Raw genomic sequence first — 17,409 nt, 5'->3', positions numbered from 1 at the left:
ACTATAGGCCTACTTAGGCCTACTAGCCTACTACTAGCCTAGGGCTAGGCCTAGCTTAGATACAGCAGCAGGGTACCTCCCTGCTTACAGGAATACAAATGACATGGGCTCCATATTAGGTAGATATGTTTCCTACTACAAACAACTAGGCCTAGCCTCAGTTATCTTGTTTGTTTGTTTTTTTATTATTTATTAATATAATATGAATATATATACAGACTAACATACTATTTTACTCGTAACTATATTGCCTATTCTGCAGGTCACTGGCGGACTAAGTGACTAGAGGCCTAGTCACTATTTAATACGGTCTTTTACTACTGCCACCGCTACTATACTTTGAAGACCGAAATCTTCAAATCACAAACATCTAGATTGAACTATTAAAATTTTTGTTTTTTTTATTATTTTGTGAATGAACGAGTCTTATCCAGACAGTTCGGACAGTTAATAGGTTGGCAGTATAGTAGAACCAGAGCTAGTGTTACTGTGTTATTAATTATGTCATCTATTTAAATCTCACAATTGTTTTCCCATATTTTTTGCGTGTATTACAGATTGTGTACAGTGTATCTTCTGATCAATGTTATAGTACAGTAGCATGGAAATGTCTATTAACTAGGGTAAGTAACAGATAGGCCCAACCTACAATTGAAGAAAAATACTTTACATATAACCCACTACATCTTTTAGGAGATTTTTCAATATGATCAAGATACTGTGAAATCCCAAAAAGAAGCCTATTTCAAAACAGTATTTGTTTGCAATAGTAATCTCGAAAAGGAGGATACAAATGAGACAAACTGAATATTATCAGTACCGTAGTAGAAAAACTTACTGACAATACATTTGAAATGTTCTATTCATTTGCTTTGCTAGGAAAATAAAAGTAGATATTTCTTTGTTTATTTCCATTCATTATAAACATTACAATCACCATACAAAGAATAGATAAATCCACTGACAAATTCATGCAGAAAATATTTCAAAATTTAATTAAATGTTATATTATTAAAGCATTCATTCAATAAAGCCTTTATCTTTAAACATTTAATATAAGTTTTTATATAGTGAGTATGGTAATAATTGACTCTCTTTGACAACTGGCATAAACATAAATTTAGTAAAACAATCTTACATATCTTTTTTTTAAATGCAATAAAATATTTAAACATAACTGTGTCCCACCATACAACATGACAATTTGACTCAGCATTACTAAGATTGAAGTTACTTTTATTATACAATACCTAAACATTATTATAGTGTTTAACTATTTCCTTTTTTTATTATAGGCATACAGATGTTTGATATTCTGCCCATATATCCTGCTGAAATGAAAAGGTACATCATTTCAACATAATATCTTTGATCATATCATCATCGGTCAATACTTATAGTAATAAACATAATAATTATGGTGTATTTTTTTTATCTTTGCTATTTTTTAAATTGTAGTTTAACCATATTTTTACACTTTTAAAATTAATATAATTCAGTATTTTTGAATGTGATTTAGATTATGAATAAATTTAGAATACAGAACAAAATTGTTGATTGTACACTGCGTGTATGTAAACTGGATTTATTGTCGTATTCCTAATGATTCAAAATAATATTTATTTTGCTTCATTATTAAAGATGTATTGTCCCTCAAAAAAATGAAAAATTAATTCAATCAGACTTTGAATATGTTATTTTGTAGTTTTAATAAAGTTAATCGAAAAAAAAAACCGAAAAAAAAATAATGTTTTCACTTGTAAAATGACAAAATAAATGGTTAAATTCAACCAAAAATCCATTGGCTAGCAGCCAATTTGACCATTTTTTGCTTTAAATTACATTTTTTTCAGGTAATACATTTTTTTTCAATCTAATTTTTGGTCAATGTGGATAACTATTATGTTACAATAAAATGGAATGGAAAATTTTTTTTTAAGAATTATTTTTTCAGGGGGACAATACATCTTTAAACATTAAAATTGATTCATTTAATTAAACAACAATATAATAAATGGATGAGAACTGCTGCTGTTGATTGACTACTGACTGGGATGATTTGTCATGGATTTTGAAACAAGGGACGACCTAAAATGACGAAATGAAGTGCTGAACTCTGATGTCTTTTGCAATATTAAATTGATAAAGTTGATTTTTATTATTACTGTTAACAAAACAAAAAAAACAAAAAATTAACGGTAAAGAGAAAACATTATCATATATCTATATAACCTATGTGGACTATCATCAGGAATTAAAGGTATAAAGGTATAAAAACGTATTTTACTAAAACAATAGGAAGATTCAAATGTTGTAAGCCTACATACAGTATTTACAAAAGGAATGGAAAACCCAAAGATGAAATGAAAAGCTGTTGGCAAGCGTCTTTAACTCCTATAATTTGTAACATTGTTGAGAAATTGCTTTGATGTATCTAGAATAGTATAATAATATACTAATTACATTTTTTCAGTTTGGAATTAAACAAATGTATAATTATTGAACTTTTACTTTCTAAGGTTTTCATTCATGGGCACAGTTAAAGGCTGTAAAGATTTTTAATTTTTGTTTTCTTGACTTTTCTTCTGCACTGGACGGTGTCTAATAAAAAGAACTTAATAACTCAGTAGCTGTTGGTGAAAACACCAATGGATTACAGATTTTATTTCAAATAAAGCGCAAGTCAAAGTTGGTGATATTGTAAATAATATTTCTTCTTTTTTAATTTGCTGATGATCACACCTTATCACGTCCTATAAAAATAATGATTGTATAATGCTTCAAATAGATTATATTTAATTGCTAAATGAGCAAATGTCAACAATCTTAAAACCTTAAATCCTGTACAATGTGCCATAATATTCTCTCAAACTATTTACATACACACTGTAACTTAGTGAACATTGTCTGATTCTTGCATTATGCATTATATAAAATATGTCTTGGTCAAGTTGAACAAAGCTCTATTACTCCTAGTGGTTAGATTGTAGTGTGGGCACCATTTGAGAAATATTATGTTTAGAGAATAAAAAGTATACAAAGGAAAACAACAAGGAAAGTGATTTTAGACACACTTGGGACATAGGGCCTACCTTATTTTTATAGTTTGAAAGTGCTAGAAATATTACCTATTGGTTGATTGATCACTTTATTTCAGAATAAAAATTTCATACAACAATTAAAAAAAAACCGAAAATCACACTTTAATAGGATTTTTTCTCTCAAAACCTATTTGAAGACTCTATTGAAGACTTGTTTGAATTACATTTAAACTTTTATTAGGATTTAAGGTGTTGAAGGGTTACTATAGTTTTTTTGGTTTTGTTGGAATTCAAAAGGCAATTCATAATTCTTCCCAGAAAGCAAATTATTATTTACGATACAACTTTCCTACTATTAACTCAGACTTGGAGGCCTATATAGGCCTAGGGCCTAGCCTAGGCTAGGCCTTGTTTAGTTAGTACTTGGTTGGCCACTATCTAGCCTATACTAGGGCCAGGCTACTTAATTACTAGTCTACTATGCTATGGAGTTTCCTACACATGACAAAAATCACCTATTATGGACAACATAATGGATGGCGCACTACTCCAATAAAATCCCCTATTGTGGACAAAAAGTCACCTATTTTGGACAGCCAATTATGAAAGTCACCTATTATGGACAAACAACAGCGCCCTCTAGTCCCTATTGTGGACAGAAAGTAACCTATTATGGACAGAAAAGTAACCTATTGTGGACAGATTTCACCAACCCCGCTCAGAAAATACGCTTAAGACGGTGGTGCTTAATTAACCATGCAGGGCCGTACCACTTTACTTTACTGTTTCAAAAAACTAAAAAAAAAAAAATAACATGACATGCCATTTTGTAGGTAATTATTAGGCATAACAATAACGAAACAGTCATACAAATCGGTCAAATAATAACACAGAGATACATTAAAAAAACACCATAAAATAAGTGTTTTTCTTTGATTTCGTGTCGTTCAGCGGAAATAATATAATGAAATAAGTAATTTGTTGTAGTAATTTGTATTTTGTAGTAAATATTTATCACATAAATATGATGTATAATTGTATTCTACGTTTGCTTTCTTTCTTTAAAGGGGTTTGAGCCATAACCAAATAGTTACATTGCCAGCCAATGCATTTGCTGATTTGACAGCATTGATATTTTTGTAAGTATTACTTAAGTTAACGTTTTAAGATCAACGACAATAGCGTCGAGAAAATACGCTTAAGACGGTGGTGCTTAATTAACCATGCAGGGTCGTACCACTTTACTTTGATTAGTAGTTTGACTTTAATTTTGTATATATATATATCTTTATTTTTTCGATTAGTATTTTTAGGTTATTTAGATCAAATGTTTAAACTTCTTTTGTAAGTGTATTATAGAAAAATGAAAAAGGAGGTAATACAACGATTTAAAAATGTCACTGATGAAGTTTATTAAATTGTAATGACATTAAGAATTAACAAAAATTTTTTTCTTTTAATTTTCTTAATAACGCGTCTAAATTTATAAAACATATTTATTTACAACGTCTCTAGTTTTTATAAAACCGGAATCAGTCCATGCTGTGTTTAAATTGTATAGGATTTCTCCTAAAGATTCCCCATATATTTTGTACCCCTCCATAATGTAATATAGGCATACCCTTATGCATGCAAGTGTATGTCTAATTGATTTATCTTTTAAAGGTATTTACAATACAACGATATAACTACCATAGATCGAAATGCGTTTTCTTCTTTTGCTTCATCACTGGGATCATTGTAAGTTAAACACTGTTGTAATTTCATTACAAATTTAACAACCTATTTTTTTCCATTACGATTCTTGATTCTGTTAAAATAAACACTACAGTGTAATCGGTAGACTGGTTAAAACAACTGCCATGTTTTTTCTGTCAACCTTTTACTCATTGGATTTTTTATCCTAACATTCGAAATAAGCTTAGGGCCAGTTCGGGTGTCGTTTGTTGTTTTACACATTTTAATAATCATGTTTGTGCCTATGCTTGATTTACTTATTTAAAACTATTATTTTGTAGATATGTTGACGGTAACAACTTACAGGATTTCAGTACGAGTACTTTTGAGGAATTGACCAACTTAACAACATTGTAAGTAGGCTTATTTGAAAAAAAATAATAAATAAAGTGGTAAATGTATTTCAAAATGGCCGCCATTTTCTCAAAAAGAAAGGTTTGAGAAAGATGTGTAGTTTTTAAACCTGATTTATTAGAAAAAAAATGTATAGATTTTTTTCATATATGAACTATTTAGAGACAGATTTTAACTTAACTTAATTAAAGGTGGGAGCCAATAATTAAATTTCTAACATTGAATCACCTTGTCAACTAATGTTCATGAAGGGAAAATAAATGCTCAAAGTAAAATTTACCAATATAACCTGATTTGAAAAAAAATTGTCTTATTTCGGGCTTAAAACATTTTTTTCAGTGGTTAGGGAATTTCTATGGAGGTCATTAATATTCATGAGCTTCTTGGTATTTCCTGTTTGGTATATAATAAATAATAATAATAATAAATAATATATTTATACAGGATAAAACAATCAGATAACAGTGTATCTGTTTTACATTGCGGTCCTGTCTTAATCAAAATATATAAAAGAGAAACTTAATTAAATATAACACAGTGTTTATGAAAAGAAATGAGATTTGTATCTAGCCTTAAAGGACGTAATTGTTAGTGCCGATTTAATATTATTTGGTAAACTGTTCCATATTTTTGCGCCTGCAACTTTAAAGGACCAATTCATTTTACTAATATAAGGGTGTATTTAGGTATTGTTAAATTCAAATTTTCTACTCCACGTGTTAAGTGTGTGAATATCGCGAATCAATTCAATTTCATTTACTAATCTAATTTGTGCAAGGCCGTAAACACATTTTTATACATTAGACATGCTAGGGAGAAATCTCGTTTCTCTTCAAGAGTTTGCCACGACAGGTTCTGAATGATGTTGTCACCCCTTACATTAATATAATCAAAGTTGTTAGTTACAATTCGAGCAGCTCTTTTTTGATGTCGCTTTAAAATATTCTCTATCGTATTTCCCCAGACTGTTATAGCATAATCACTACAAGGCTGAATTGTACTTATATAGAGAGTTTCTAGTAACGGTTTACTTAAACTACTAGCCATTTTACCTAGCATTGTTATTTATATCCAATATTTTTACTAATATTTTGTTTCCAAGTTAACATTTCATCGACTACGACTCCCAGATACCTTATACTATCAACTTGTTCTAATTTACTGGTTCCAATTTGTATATTTAAATCATTACTGTCAGCTGTATGATTGTTTCTTAGTAACATAGCCTTTGTTTTTTTCAGTATTTATAGAGAGGTGGTTGTCATCATACCATTTACCAATGTTATCAATAATTATTTGTAATGAATCATTTACTATCTTAGCAGTATCACCTGAGGTGTAAACCACAACATCATCAGCAAAAACGCTGCAAGTTCCATTTACTATAGACTGCGAAATATCATTTATGAAAATGAGAAACAGGATGGGTCCCAGGACACTTCCTTGTGGAACGCCAATATTGATTTCTTTAAAGTGGAGCTACACTCAGACTTTCTCAGCTTATATTATGTTTAAGTATGTTTAATTGAAAGTGATTACATACAAAAAACAGGGAAGATATGGCAATATTTTCCAAAAACTAATTTCTAAAAAATCGGTCAGAAAATAGTGTTTTTTACTACATTACACTTTTTTAGTAACTTAGGGGTTATTAGTTTACATTACGTCGCAAAACGCGTTACACTTAGCGACTGACGCGTTTTAGTCGCCGGTGAACGCGTTGGTGAAATGTCTCCCCTTTGGTAAATTATGTGTTGGAAAATGGCGAATCAATTTTAATATACCAGGGAGTTGTAAAATAATTTTTACAACTCCCTGTTTATACACACAATTAATACGATTTGTTTAGGCCCAAGTAATATTTCCGATAAAAATGTCAGCATAATTTACATGTAACATCATTATTTGCACTGTACAACAACAGCATAATATTATCTTAATCAAATTGCTTATTAATTTTAAGCTAGGCCTAGCTAAATCGTCTGCTCAGCCTAGCTAGCTAGGCTTGAATTCATGTCTAGGTAGGACTGTAGTCATGGGTTAAAAAATGCTTGGTCGTTTCGTCCCATTTATCGTTCCTGGGTTTTCTCGTACATTAAGAATTGTGAAACACAAAATTCTCTACAAAACAAGTCTGGTATTGCTCAGAATAGTAAAGAATAGTAACGGATGTGGAAGCTTATGTCTGACTGAAAAGCAACTATTCAGGCACCCTATCATGGCCCATGGGTAGGCCGAGATTGGGTGCCAGAACAAACTTCACTGCTGTAAGGCTATCAGGCAGCCAGCTAGAGGCCAAGCAGCATCGTTACATACCTAGACTCTAGTAGGCCTAGGCCTAGCTTTATTGAATATATAGCCACGTCTTTCTCAAATCTCGTTAAATTTGACATTTTAGTAATAATCTCATAATCACTTATTACACTGTGAAACATGATAGGGTCACATCCAGAATGTTTTAATATATACTTTTCGCCCGTCAAAAATAACATCGCGACAATAACAGATCGCCAGCTGCAGTGTGAAAAATGTCGTGAGAAATGTCACGTGATCATACTCCCTAGAAAAGTAAAAAAACCCAATTGGACCCAATGGGGGAAAGTGTCTATTTACGCGAAATTGCGCAATGTATACGCAATAACAATACCAGAAATAAAAAGATCTGGAAAAATTGCATATAAAAACATTTTACTTTTTTTTTTAGTGAAGAAATTATTTTTTTAGGAATATTCAAATATACCCCCCTTTTGCATGTAAAAGAATAGGAAATTACAAGGTATCCCCCCAAAACGCAAAAAGGCGTGATTTTCAAGAAAATCATACTCATTGAAAAAATTTTCAAAAAAAATATGAAGTATGAGGGATGATATTTTTAAAGAACAGTTGAAATGTATGAAAAATAGCAATTTTCTGGGTGGAGCTCCACTTTAAGTGTAGATTTGTTATTGTTACAGTATACAAACTGTTTTCTGTTTTTTAAGTAATTACTAAACCAGTAAACAACATTTTCATGGAAACCATATTTGTAAAGCTTAAATAACAAAATTGAGTGATCTATCGTGTCAAAGCACTTGGATATATCTAAGAAACAAGCGCCGACGACCTCTGAGTCATTAAAACTTTCTTACCAATCATCAACTACTCTGTGCAAGCATGTTACAGTAGAATGGTTTTTCAAAAAGGCAAATTGATCAATGTTAATTAAATCAAAAAACTAAGAAAAGAAATGATTTGTTCCTGAACCACTCTCTCAATAATTTTTGCGATATGAGCAACGACAGATATAATTGGTCTGTAGTTGCTCATACTGTCTTTACTACCCTTTCCTTTATATATAGGAGTTGTCCTTGCTACTTTCCAATCAGCTGGGACAAGACCAGACATGAGAGAGAGATTCACAATATGACACAATGGATAAGCAATGTATGGAGCTACTAACCTTAGCAATTTACTATCAAAATCTAAAACATCTAAATTTTTTTTCTGGCAAATTATAAAGCTTCCTTTTAATGGTATTTGTATCAATGTTTATAAAATTAAAGGAATATTCACTAGGTGGATTATTCCAACTTGGCAGCGTATCGGTATATGATACCTCTACTGATGCTAAACATGCCCTGGTCTTGGCTAGGCTATGCTAACTATGCTAAGCCTGGCTAGAATGAGCCTCCTACCTTTGCTCAAATTATATCCATTTCTTCTCAGTAGCCTTTTAAAACATGCCCTGTCATTTCAACATTTGTTATACTGGACAATTATCACAAAATTTAATAATATCATTGTGTTTTGTCTGGTTGTACAATGTTTATTCCATGGAGGTCTCACTGGTTTTCTCTCGCGATGTATTTTTATAAGCTGATTCAAATTGGATAGAAAACAAACTCCCTAGCTACTGTAATTTTTGCTATTTGAAAATTGGGCCACAACCAATTTTCCTGTAAAAATGAGATAATTTCATGAAAAATGGCCATTATAAATGTAAATATTGGTTAAAATTGTATAAGGATAGCTATTCATTTCTATGTTTTATTGTATAGTTATTTAATGCAAGTCATGTAAAGTTGGTCAACACACAAAATGACCTATCTTTTACGATTGTGTAATTTGATAATACCACTAATTACCTAGCTTGGCAAAGTTTGACAGCCTTGTTCTTGCATTGAGCATTCACATTCATTTTGCCAATTACAATTTCCACCTCCCATAAGACAATATTACAAGTAAAAGAATGGAAATTTTATTCCCGGAGCCCACCTTTAAAGTTGCATGTATTGCAATCGGTTTTAGAATAGCATTGAATAAAATCTGTTGAAAGGGTGGGTTCAAGATGATCATAGCTTGAATACATCTCTACTTTTTCGAATATAAGTTGATGCCTTTGTCTATCCATTGTTATACACGAGCACTGTGATAACTGCCACTGGAGTTGGCGGAATTGATGCACATGCACCATAAAATCCTAGTTAAACTAGCCCATTTCTCGAAATCATTGTAGCACAGTGCATCCAGGTCAGACTTTCATTAGCAAAACATTCATAGGGGCATTCCTTTTTTTTAAAACTTAATATAGTTACGTTATGTCTCAATTATATATAATAATAAACTATTAATTAAAATGTTGTTTATTAATTCCATACATTCATTTAAAATTCATAAATGTCCCGTCCGACGTTGTAGGTTGTTTTTTTTTTAACATTATTTGAGAAGTAATGATACAAAAATCTTATTATTTCATTTTCTCACAAGACTATATAATTTACTTATTATCATGATACAACAGTTCCAGTCCAGTTTGCAGTGTATGTTTCTCCTAAAAGATAAAACATTTATTATTATGTTTACCTTTACTCTTATAGGATTTCGGATTTGTCATGCTTATGTTCAATTGTGGGTGACATTGATTGGTGCCTTCCTGGCGTAGATCCATTTTCTTCATGTGAAGACTTACTAGAAAGTGAATACATACGGGTATTGATGTGGATTATTGTAATTTCAGCTGTTAGTGGCAATTTAGTCGTTATCATATCACGACAGTGTAAAAAGGATAACAAGAAAAGTAATGATAACGAAATTAATAAAGTGCAAACCACACTCATCACCAACCTTGCCGTGTCGGACCTGTTAATGGTAGTCTATTTGATTATCATTTTAAGTGTAGATATGCATTATAGAGGGCGATATGCACAATTTGAATCGGATTGGAAGGATAGTTTTCTTTGCAGTTTTGCTGGTGCCATTGCCACTCTCTCTGGTCAGTTTTCGGTTTTTACATTAATGCTTTTAAGCATCGACCGTGCTATAAACATAGCTTATCCATTTAGTACCAAACGTCTTAGTTGCAGAAATTGTAGAATTATTATCGGAATTGCATGGGTGTGTTGGGTTGTGCTCAGCTTTCTTCCACAAGTAGCAAACGTCATAAAACACAACTTGTATTACTACGACGACGACGTGGCGTGGTATTATTTCGGGGATAATTATTATGGAGTAAAAAGTGTGTGCCTTGCACTACCATTATCAAAAAGCCATTGGCCAGGCTGGGAGTATGCGTTTACTATCTACATCGGATTCAACAGTTTAGGTTTTATCATCATAGCTGTGAGTTATGTAATCATTTTCGTGTCTATCAAGCGCTCATCAGCAGGTGCTAACAGAAAACGAAGAAGAAAAAAAGATATCAAACTCGCAGTAAAAATAGGGTTTCTCATTTTCACAGATTTCTGTTGCTGGTTTCCTATTGTATTGATGGCAATTGGTGCTGAACTGAATTGGTGGACACTTCCTGTGGAAATATATGTTTTTTCAGCGATGTTCATCATACCAATTAACTCCTCGGTCAATCCCTATCTATACACAATTATCGACTGTTGCTTAGATAAGAAACCAAACGTCGCTTATACCAATAGAATACGACCCGTGGCTTTTATACAGCTTCAGGAAATGAGACCTAGAAATACTGACAGATACAATTTAAACATGTAAAGCTTTTGCCATTTTTTTTTTTTTAAAAGGCGCGTAAATCCTTTAGTAAGCCTTAGTTTGTAATATTTTAACACGGCATATCTGTCTAATATTTGTTTAGGAAAAAAGTAGAATTCATTATAATCGAAAAGAGAGAATTACTTTACAATGACGAATATTCTTGTTTTACTTAGGCCTACATTTTTTAAATATCATTTTGTTTCTTTGTAATTTCTTAGTTAGTCTACAGTATCTATTGTTTATGTATATTTTTATCAAATTTGAAGAAACTATTTTTGTTCCTGTCTATTGTTGAGTTTCACAACGAACTATCACATGAGTGAAATCATTCTAACAGTGTATACTATTACTACTATCACTATATAGGAACATTCTGACTGTTGTTGTTGTTGTTTTTTTTGCTATACGTAATATTACATGGAACTATTACATGGCTATTTAATTCAACGTTGAAGCGAAAAGACAAGACAAGCATTATACACGAGACCCTCTACATAAACAAAGTCTTATTACAAGTTTTTGGAATTGTTTATTGTCATTAGAAAAACACTGACATGACAGGACTTAAACCCAGGACACTAGGATTGGTAGGTGAGCATCATAACCACCAAACCACAACTCTACAGTAGGTCCACGACAGACGACACATCGATTGACCTGACCTGACCTGACCTAGGTTGGTCATCGGTCGTCGCAAATCAAAAACTCCCTATTGATTAAATATGGATTTATTAAATAAAAGTTTAGTTTAGAACAGTGTAAGTTTTATAAAAACAAATAATAAACATTCTTGTGTATATTATTTTTTATGTTTTTTTTTTTATCTTTTTTATTAAATATGCAATATATTTTGTAATAGATAACATAAAAAAAAATAATGTAAACATATATATATTTTATAAGTGTAGTAGACAAAACAAATATATACATTAAGAAAACATTGGGTACTACGTATAGGCCAAAATATTACAATTATTATTAATATTAAAGAGGATAAAAATAAGAAAATAACGAAAAAATGTAGAAAATGCTTAGAGATTCTGTAATTGTTGTTTATGAAACATTGAATGAATAAAGGTGGTGGTTAACCACAAATGAAAAAAAAATTGAAATTGAAATAAATAATCATTGTTATTTGGGATTTTTAAATTGTTTATCATTTTAAGTATATCTAAATTGCACATTCTGCCATAAGGTACAGTAGTTTCATGGTTTCTTGGTTATTAAACATTTTGTAGATTAAAATAAACCGTCAGTGGTTTTAGAACTACAGTTTAAACTTCATAATTAGACAGTTTGACCACTATATCATTATAAAAAGTATTTAAAAATGTACATTATTATAATTAATGGTTTTTTTATGTGTCCATACATAAGTTCCTTATCTCGTTACATATAGTTTTCTCTAAAAAACATTTTCATTTCAGTACACTTTGCCTATTATTCTATTGACAATGTTTGTTTTTATCGTCTGCTTACATACAAGCTTTTTTTAAGTTGTATTCATTTCGTTACATATTATCACATTTTTCATAATTTTGTTTTAATAATATATAATTTCTACTAATACTGCTTTCCTCTTTTTATACATATAATCTCTTAAACACATTTCCAGTAACATTTTTTATAAACATAGTTGTTTTTGTTTTTTTATCTACATGCGCATTCGTTTCTTAATACAATTATTATTATTATAATGATATATATGTGAAGAATGTGTAGATTATAAATAACTTATTCAATAGAAAAAGATAGATAGTGCACTTTACAGGCCTACATCAATGTGTTTGCCAATGCATTAGGCCTACATTGTTTGTTTACAGGCCTACATCAATGTGTTTGCCAATGCATTAGGCCTACATTGTTTGTGTTTGTCATCTGATAAAACTTACTATTGGTATAATAGTTTATATTATACAAATTGCTAAAAAAGCAATTGTTAAGTATATTGATTTGTTTTATACTTTTTAAGTAACATTCATTTTAACAGATAATTAAGACATCGTAGATCTTCGTTTTAAAATATTATAGAATCGGTTTGTATTAATTATGATTTTAATTATAACTACTGTGTCATGTTGCGCAATTTAAAAATAAAGTAGAATTAGTAAAAATTGTGTGATGTTGCTTGTATTATTTGAGATTGTTATAGGCTTACTTTACTGACAATAGTGCGAGAAACCCGGATCTCTATCAAATATGGGTTACAGAGAGCGAAATGGTTCGATAGTGCGAAGGTTGTTACATATTATATTAAGGAATAGGAGGATATGCATCGACGGTGACATCAAACGATTTTCCAACGCGCTTGCCTATACTAAAGTACTGCTGCCAATCAAACAAACACGCTCATTACATTGAACTCCGTGTCTCTAACCGCGGCCTTCTATAAAACGCTGCGAATCAACTGTTACATTTTTTGAGTACAAAACGTAGCCATGTAGAAATCGTATGCGCAGTCTGATTGATATATTGACATGTCTGCGTCGATGATTAATTGACAACAACAATAATTGCTGAAAAATTCTGTTTTAATTTCATCACAATCGGACTACGAAAAGTTCACTTTCTTACGACCGGTAACTTTAAGTAGTTGGTAATTTTTATATTTGAATTATCATATTGGCCTGCCACCTCCTGTCATTAAAAATTGCGTTAATCTATAGAATATTAAATTATGCATTTGACCATGTATGTTGTTATTGTGTCTTGTGGTGTCAAGTACAACAAACGTATTTTTAATATATGGCTAAGCAGTGGTTTCCTCATAAATCTCCTTAATTATCGATGTGATTATATTTAAATTGAGTGTCTGATAATTGGCTAGTGGTTATGTCATCCACATCACATCCAATCACCGGGTCTAATCAAATGAACTGCCATCCCTGATCCGGGATTGGCTAGCTATGTATAGTTGCGATACGTCACCACTGACTTTACTACTCTAGCGCTCGTTTTGAAAAGTAGACGCCTACAATATATAAACAATTTGTATTTAATCTTGTAATTACATTTATTAATAATCTTGTAATATTTCTGGGAGATCGTTTAATTTGAATTCAGAAAAGTTATAATTAAATTCTCGCATAAAGTTTTGTTCGTTGCCATAGCAGCTAGCGCTAAAGATATAAAATATTAATCATGCCATCACGATAAGAGGGCGCGAAAGCATAGCCAACAAGTTTAAATGTTGTTGAGCATACGCAGTACACAATATATTAGGCACGCGACCGTTTCGTTGTTAACGACGGTTAATTAAACTGTGTATTTTGTAACATTGTGGGCGGTCCGCGCTCTGTCGGCTAGAGTCATGGAAGCTTTGATCTCAAACTGATGCATATCCTTCTATTATTCTACTATTATTATATTCCTTAATCCATGTTATAAATCACCATGCGAGATCGCCACTTGGCCATAACATTAGCAGTGGTGTGCCTGTGTTTTGCCTTCTTGTTACACTTCTTAGGTCACATCAACCGTACAGTTAAAAACGACTAGAATAATGTTCACTAAAAACAATAATGACCGCTAAAACAATGGAGTAAATACCAATGATAACTTCATGAATATTTATGAGGCAAAAGTGGTCAGACGTGTGTCCAGATTTGTTGTTCCGTTTTCCCGCAGTAAAGAACAACATTATGTCTATAGGCCTACTGCTCTACTGTTTATTGATTTACATCAAAATGTGACCCGATCTGGCAAAACCCTCTCTTTGTCGGAATTTCAAAATGTACGTAATCAGCCAAACAACGTCAGACAAATCGACTACCCTGGCAGATTACGTGTGTTTGCATTTAAAAATATTTCACTATTTACGAATGATGATGATTTAAATCCTCGAAATTTAATTAAAATTATGAAAAAAAGATTTTTTATTTTCCTCAAGCCTAACAATTTGTTCACGATATTCGCTAAAATGTTGCGTAGATTCAGTTCACACGGTGAGTTCTTTATTTAGTATATATATACAACATTACTGTCTATCTGACTACAGGTTAATGAAATCAGCAGGTCTATTATTATTGTAATGTGTTATTGATTTATTTACAAATTAGCATTCTGCCTGGTAACATGGTTTTTAGTAGAAAGTAACAATGTGATTAAAGCATAGTACTAATTTGCTTATATTTAACTTATTTCAATCATAATGTCATCACCATTGGATGCCATGTTGTTATTTATTCAGAATATACATGCAGCAAAGAAATCATCTCATTTAATTCTTTAAAAAAAATGAACCAATAATATTTATATATTTTAAAAAATACTGATATTGTGTGTAATAAAAGTGGACAATCAATGTATTGCACATCGACATCAACACGTATATCTATATATAGAGTGTACGGTTGTCCTACAACACGCATCCACTCAGGGTAACAACATGACGGCGATTGTACTAGGAGTGTTCATATGAAATAATAACCTTATTTATCCCCATCTTAGATCCAATATAGCTGCCAGAGAGGCAAGTTGTATTTGGAAGTTGCTGTAAAAAATACTTATACTGTACTTTGGAAGTTGATGTGAAAAATACTTATACTATACTTTGGAAGTTGATGTGAAAAATACTTATACTATACTTTGGAAGTTGATGTGAAAAATACTTATACTATACTTTGGAAGTTGATGTGAAAAATACTTATACTGTACTTTGGAAGTTGATGTGAAAAATACTTATACTGTACTTTGGAAGTTGATGTGAAAAATACTTATACTGTACTTTGTAATCAGCCAAACAACGTCAGACAAATCGACTACCCTGGCAGATTACGTGTGTTTGCATTTAAAAATATTTCACTATTTACAAGTGATGATGATTTAAATCCTCGAAATTTAATTAAAATTATGAAAAAAAGATTTTTTATTTTCCTCAAGCCTAACAATTTGTTCACGATATTCGCTAAAATGTTGCGTAGATTCAGTTCACACGGTGAGTTCTTTATTTAGTATATATATACAACATTACTGTCTATCTGACTACAGGTTAATGAAATCAGCAGGTCTATTATTATTGTAATGTGTTATTGATGTATCTATAAATTAGCATTCTGCCTGGTAACATGGTTTTTAGTAGAAAGTAACAATGTGATTAAAGCATAGTACTAATTTGCTTATATTAAACTTATTTCAATCATAATGTCATCACCATTGGATGCCATGTTGTTATTTATTCAAAATATACATGCAGCAAAGAAATCATCTCATTTAATTCTTTAAAAAAATGAACCAATAATATTTATATATTTTAAAAAATACTGATATTGTGAGTTCAATTTAAATAATAAAAGTGGACAACCAATGTATTGCACATCGACATCAACACGTATATCTATATATAGAGTGTACGGTTGTCCTACAACACGCATCCACTCAGGGTAACAACATGACGGCGATTGTACTAGGAGTGTTCATATGAAATAATAACCTTATTTATCCCCATCTTAGATCCAATATAGCTGCCAGAGAGGCAAGTTGTATTTGGAATTTGCTGTAAAAAATACTTATACTATACTTTGGAAGTTGATGTGAAAAATACTTATACTGTACTTTGGAAGTTGATGTGAAAAATACTTATACTGTACTTTGGAAGTTGATGTGTAAAATTCTTATACTGTACTTTGGAAGTTGATGTGAAAAATACTTATACTGTACTTTGGAAGTTGATGTGAAAAATACTTATACTGTACTTTGGAAGTTGATGTGAAAAATACTTATACTGTACTTTGGAAGTTGATGTGAAAAATACTTATACTGTACTTTGGAAGTTGATGTGAAAAATACTTATACTGTACTTTGGAAGTTGATGTGAAAAATACTTATACTGTACTTTGGAAGTTGATGTGAAAAATACTTATACTGTACTTTGGAAGTTGATGTGTAAACTACTTATACTGTACTTTGGAAGTTGATGTGAAAAATACTTATACTGTACTTTGGAAGTTGATGTGAAAAATACTTATACTGTACTTTGGAAGTTGATGTGAAAAATACTTATACTGTACTTTGGAAGTTGATGTGAAAAATACTTATACTGTACTTTGGAAGTTGATGTGAAAAATACTTATACTGTACTTTGGAAGTTGATGTGTAAAATACTTATACTGTACTTTGGAAGTTGATGTGTAAAATACTTATACTGTACTTTGGAAGTTGATGTGTAAAATACTTATACTGTACTTTGGAAGTTGATGTGTAAAATACTTATACTGTACTTTGGAAGTTGATGTGTAAAATACTTATACTATACTTTGGAAGTTGATGTGAAAAATACTTATACTGTACTTTGGAA

General features: G+C 31.1%; 1 protein-coding gene across 1 annotated transcript in view; it reads left to right on the top strand.

The window, feature by feature from the left end:
• Nucleotides 1–12,682, top strand: part of LOC144853001 (uncharacterized) — a 40,002-nt gene extending 27,320 nt beyond the window's left edge. The window contains exons 20-23 of the mRNA XM_078711055.1: nucleotides 4,109–4,180; nucleotides 4,707–4,781; nucleotides 5,060–5,131; nucleotides 9,989–12,682. Coding sequence (XP_078567181.1) covers nucleotides 4,109–4,180; nucleotides 4,707–4,781; nucleotides 5,060–5,131; nucleotides 9,989–11,114 — 1,345 coding nt within the window. The 3' untranslated portion in view covers nucleotides 11,115–12,682. The remainder of the gene's footprint in view (nucleotides 1–4,108; nucleotides 4,181–4,706; nucleotides 4,782–5,059; nucleotides 5,132–9,988) is intronic.
• Nucleotides 12,683–17,409: the final 4,727 nt, after the last annotated feature.

Source organism: Antedon bifida, chromosome 9 (genome assembly GCF_963402885.1).
Source record: "Antedon bifida chromosome 9, ecAntBifi1.1, whole genome shotgun sequence".
Lineage (NCBI taxonomy): Eukaryota > Metazoa > Echinodermata > Crinoidea > Comatulida > Antedonidae > Antedon > Antedon bifida.
The sequence above is the reverse complement of the archived record's forward strand: the minus strand, read 5'-3'. Positions and strand labels throughout refer to the sequence as shown.